The sequence below is a fragment of the Aethalodelphis obliquidens genome, unplaced genomic scaffold (genome assembly GCF_003676395.1).
Source record: "Aethalodelphis obliquidens isolate GAN/ISIS:26980383/991018 unplaced genomic scaffold, ASM367639v1 scaffold48, whole genome shotgun sequence".
NCBI classification, from domain to species: Eukaryota; Metazoa; Chordata; class Mammalia; order Artiodactyla; family Delphinidae; genus Aethalodelphis; species Aethalodelphis obliquidens.
The window spans coordinates 16,048,245-16,052,682 of record NW_020837992.1 but is presented as its reverse complement, the minus strand read 5'-3'; the positions used below and the strand labels follow the sequence as shown (position 1 = coordinate 16,052,682).

Here is a 4,438-nt window from a genome sequence, read left to right as displayed (position 1 = left end):
AAAGTCCTTAAACTAACTGGTTCGTCCCCAGAAACCCAGACTGTACTTTTAGAGAAGTTAGAAGTAGAATGGACTGTTTGATCCTGTTTGACTTTGCTGTGTCTGCTGCCCTTTGTTCTCTTTCTCCTTCTTCCCTAAATTGCTACCCACCCACATTCTCCACTCGCTCCCTAAAAAGCATTAGAGCATTTGAACGGATGAACTCTTCTGTCTCCTGGTACACCCAGTATCAAAGCACACAGGGGATTCTGTTACGTGTGCTTTGAAGTCAGGTTTTTCTCTCTTAGAATAGAGCAGCTGTGTCCAAGGGGTGGGTGGAGTGGGAGAGAAATATCACAGGTAAAAATTTGGTTCCAAATCTGCAGAAATGACTGGGGACTGAAAAAAAGCATTTCTTCAGTGTTGTTCTGCTGCTTGAAATAAAGGCCTTGTCTTGGCTGGGCTTTACCTGTGAATTCTCTCAATTTCTTTCACTCTCTTTTAAAGGACCCATTCTCACTCTGCAGGTCGTAAGCCCTTAATCTAGTGATCTGAGCGTGCCTTCCCAAGGCCTGTGTGGTTGGTTGCCTTGCACTCATTGGAGACAAGATTTGGGGTAAGGCTCAAACGTACTCAAACCTTCAACCAGAACATGTAGTTTGGGAAATGGAGTTTTTCCAACATTTGAATGATTTCAGTAGGCATTGAACAAAACCCTTAACTTAGGCGAAAGAGACATAGCTGAGACTCAGGCTTGAGGAACACCCTGGAAACCCAACCCAGAATTATAAATTTTTTTTTTCAATAAACCAACGCCAGTTCTTTCCAAAAGAATAGACCATTGTATATCTTAAAGCAAAACAAAAATAAAACAAAAGAAAAAGAAACAGCCTTGGAAGTTGATGTCATTACTCTTAAAGCACATTTTGGGGAAAAGCTGCAATTGACCAAGCCTTCAAATTTCACAGTACACAATTAAAGAAGGAAAGACCAGGTTTTACGTCAATTTGGTATCTAACACTGAACCCAGAGGAATTGTTCTTTATCTCTTTTCTGATTGTTTGATATTCTTAAGCTCAGGTTAGGAAATTAGAAATTCAAGTCTCAGCTTTTTTTTTTTTTTTTTTTTTTTTGTCTGATTTGAGTTTTGTTGAAGGCCCCTTAACCATTCAAATATAGAGAACACTTCGTGTCCCAGCCTACACCTTATGACTGAAGGTTTGGGTCTGAGCCCTACCCCAAATCTTGTCTCTCACAGGAAACTGCTTGGAGAGTTGGGAGGAATTAAGTTCATCTTAGCTAACGACATGGTAAAATAAGTGCTACTGAGAAAATTACAGCTGTATAATTCTAGAATGAACCTTCAAATCATTCTAGCTGACCAGTGAGGAAGCTGAGGACGTGCTCACTTGCAGTAGCTAGCTGGATTCACCTTAGTGCAGCATTTCACAGGCTAATATGCTTCCAAGGTGCAATTCCCTTGAGAGCCTTTTTCTGTTGCCCTTCCTTCAGCCTTCTCCGGCTGTGGGTGATGCATTCCTGGGCCACCACCTCTAAACTCCGAAATCCCTACTGTACCCACTAAGGAAAGTACCCAGTCCAGGAACCAACTAGTTTACCTCTGAATCCTGCATAGTGGCTTACCCAGTACCTTACATACAATGGACATTCAATATATTCTTTGTGAATAACTAGATTACCAGGGGAAAAATTGCTGTATGACAGGTTCTTTTTAAAGGAATCTTTGGAGATCATTTTGTGTATTTAATAATCTGTTTCGTTGTTTTGTGAATGTGGGATCTTCACAGATAAATTTTCTTCCTATTCTCAAGGTATGTATGGATTTATCTTTGTTCTCTAGATTGATTGGAACATTATTGAAGCTTATTTAGAAGTTTAGGAAATTTAGCATTGTGGTCAAAAACTGACTAGGATCAGAGTGTGTCCTTGAGTTGGTACTTTTCCCAAAGATACCCTCAACTGGATCCACAGCTCATCCTCCCTCACTCCTATCCCATTAGTTGATTTGAATCCTTATTTATTTCACATTTCCACGCCAAATATTAGCGGGAAGCAAACAGCGCTTGGGTACATTTTCTGGATATTTGGACAATACGTAAACTTGGCTCTATATTTTTCCTGACCTCCTTTCCCCTCCCCCCACTTTTTTTGAACCGGTTCTTAGGAGACTTTTTACTGGGTTGGAGAGTTAGAGGCTTGGCTGGGGTGATGTGAATATAGTGCCCTCTGGTGGAATTTTGTGAGAATTGCAAATTTCTCCCCCCAACCTTAAGAGTGTTTGAGAAGTCTTTTCTTAGCTGGCCTTCAAGGGGAGGGCTTCTCTGTTACATCTCAAATACTATAGTAAATTAATAGCATGCAAGTTTATTACCTACACTGGATATTTTAGAGATATTGTGTGGGGGATATCAATTGATTACTTGAGGTTTGTTTATCATTATAAAATTAGGCCTCAAATGACTAGAAATGGGCAGCTGGCAGCACCTGTGCTTTTTCATCATCTGACATCAGTGTGTATGAGAGGTAGACAAAAAAGGAGTTCCCCCAACAAAGGTAATTGGAAAGAGTCTAGGAACCAAGAATTAAGGGAAAATAGCAGGGATCAGAAAACTTGGTCACAACAGTTGTTATCCTCAGCCCTCACTAGGATCTGAGCCCAGACATTTAAGACCCAGCTAGAGGTTGAGAGACTGCCAGACTCTGACTGATCCACTTCCTGCAGCAATTTGTAGAGGGGTCCCACGGTGGTCGTGTAACATGGAGCTTCTCTGGACCCTGTTAGCTTCCAGCTGGGACGGTAACAACAATGCCAAAAGGAAGAGACGCCATAGATTCCCAACAGGCACAAAGCATCGATCATCACATGCCAGCAGAAGAAGGTGGTGACAAACGTGATATCAATGATGTCATCATCCTGCTCCGGGTAGCCGGTGACTGGTTTGTACAGAATGAAGCCGGCCTGTACCAGCCAGGAGCCCAGGATCTGAAACAGAAAGGTCCCGATCACTGAGAGTTGAAACGTGTCGGGAACCCACAGCTGTACGGTCAACACCAGCATCAGCAACAACACCACCAAGATGAGCAGAGAGTGAACCTGCAGCTCCACCCCTGCTGAGTCCTGAACATGTGACACCAGCAACAGCAGGAGCACATAGAAAGTCAGCACCAAGGTCCCTTCTTCTGGGGGCACACAGTGCTGAGGCAGCAAGTTCTTGCTCACGACCTCTACACAGCCGTTGAGGGTGAGAAGGATGTACATGGTGACGTGCTGCCACTCTTTGGCGTACATAACTGTCAGGGGCAGCTCCCTGTTCATCAGTATCAGCCCTCTCTTCACGCAGCTTATCTCATACACTAACAAGCCAGAGCCAGCCAGCGTCTTCAGCAAACCTCCGTAGGATATTTTCCACAGCCTGGCCCATCTCCCCTTATTCCTGGGAGGTGATGAAGGATACAGGAAAGAGTCACTGAATATCACAGCTTTGGAGACCACTACTGCTTGATACAGCCCATATGAGAGTAGAAACAGCCCTGGGTACGCATGACCGATAAAGGTTCCCATTGAACTAGAAATCCCTCTAAAGAAGGTGAGAAGAGTAAAACCAAGGCACGTCCACACCTTCTGGGGCCACTTCAAGATCTGGACTCTGCAAAGAATTGCCTTCCACCAACTTTTATCATTTCGCCCCACCCACTGCTCCCCCACAGAGAGGAAATGCTTCTTGAAACAAGCCTATGACTTTGGTGGTGTAAAGCCTCATTGCTCCATTCCATTCTGGGACGTTGGGGACTAACTGGCTTCTGCCAAAGAAGACAGCTGGTGAATGTGCCTTTAGGGGCTCCCCTCTAGGGCCCTTGGGGCGCTTCTGGTCATACTTGTCCCTTTCTCCTATGGCTTCCTTCCCCTGGTACTGCCCAGCACTCAGAGAAGGGCACAGAAGCATGGGATGGGATTAGGGGTTGCCATGGTCTCCAGAGGAAGCCTGGGCACTCACAAATCCTCAGGTTTCCTTTGGTATCTCTCAGACATAACTTTGGCCTGATTACAAAGTTTTCTTTCTGGACACATATATTTAAAAACATTTGGATATATGAGCATGTTTCGTACCTATCTGGCTTTTCTTCTTTTATAGACATGTTCTGAGGATCACCAAGAAAGGTCCCTTCCTCTCCTCCCCTTATCTTTTCACCTCCCCACCTTTGTCTCCCCACTTCAGCATTTCTACTGGCCAGTAAATGGATCTGAAAAGCTAACTTTGATACTGATTTCAGGAACAGTGGGTATTTTGTACTGTGTCAACCTAACCAAGCTTGAGCCATGTTTCCTAGAGTTACCTTCCCTCTATGATTCCAGATTGAGTTGGCTGCAAGAGAAGTTTACAAGAGAACCTAAAGATGGAAATGAAGCAACCTAAGACACTCTGAAGGTGTAGGGTAC

At 44.1% G+C, this 4,438-nt stretch overlaps 1 protein-coding gene across 1 annotated transcript; it reads right to left on the bottom strand.

Annotated features, from left to right (window-relative positions):
* Positions 1-1,117: 1,117 nt before the first annotated feature.
* Positions 1,118-3,767, bottom strand: TEDDM1 (transmembrane epididymal protein 1). The gene has a single exon (XM_027083085.1). The coding sequence runs from the start codon at positions 3,560-3,562 to the stop codon at positions 2,603-2,605; it is 960 nt and encodes a 319-aa protein (XP_026938886.1). The 5' UTR covers positions 3,563-3,767; the 3' UTR covers positions 1,118-2,602.
* Positions 3,768-4,438: the final 671 nt, after the last annotated feature.

What these genes read in the sequence shown, in the direction of transcription:
- TEDDM1 (XM_027083085.1), bottom strand. Translation starts at nt 3,562, where the DNA reads ATGGGAACCTTTATCGGTCATGCGTACCCAGGGCTGTTTCTACTCTCA.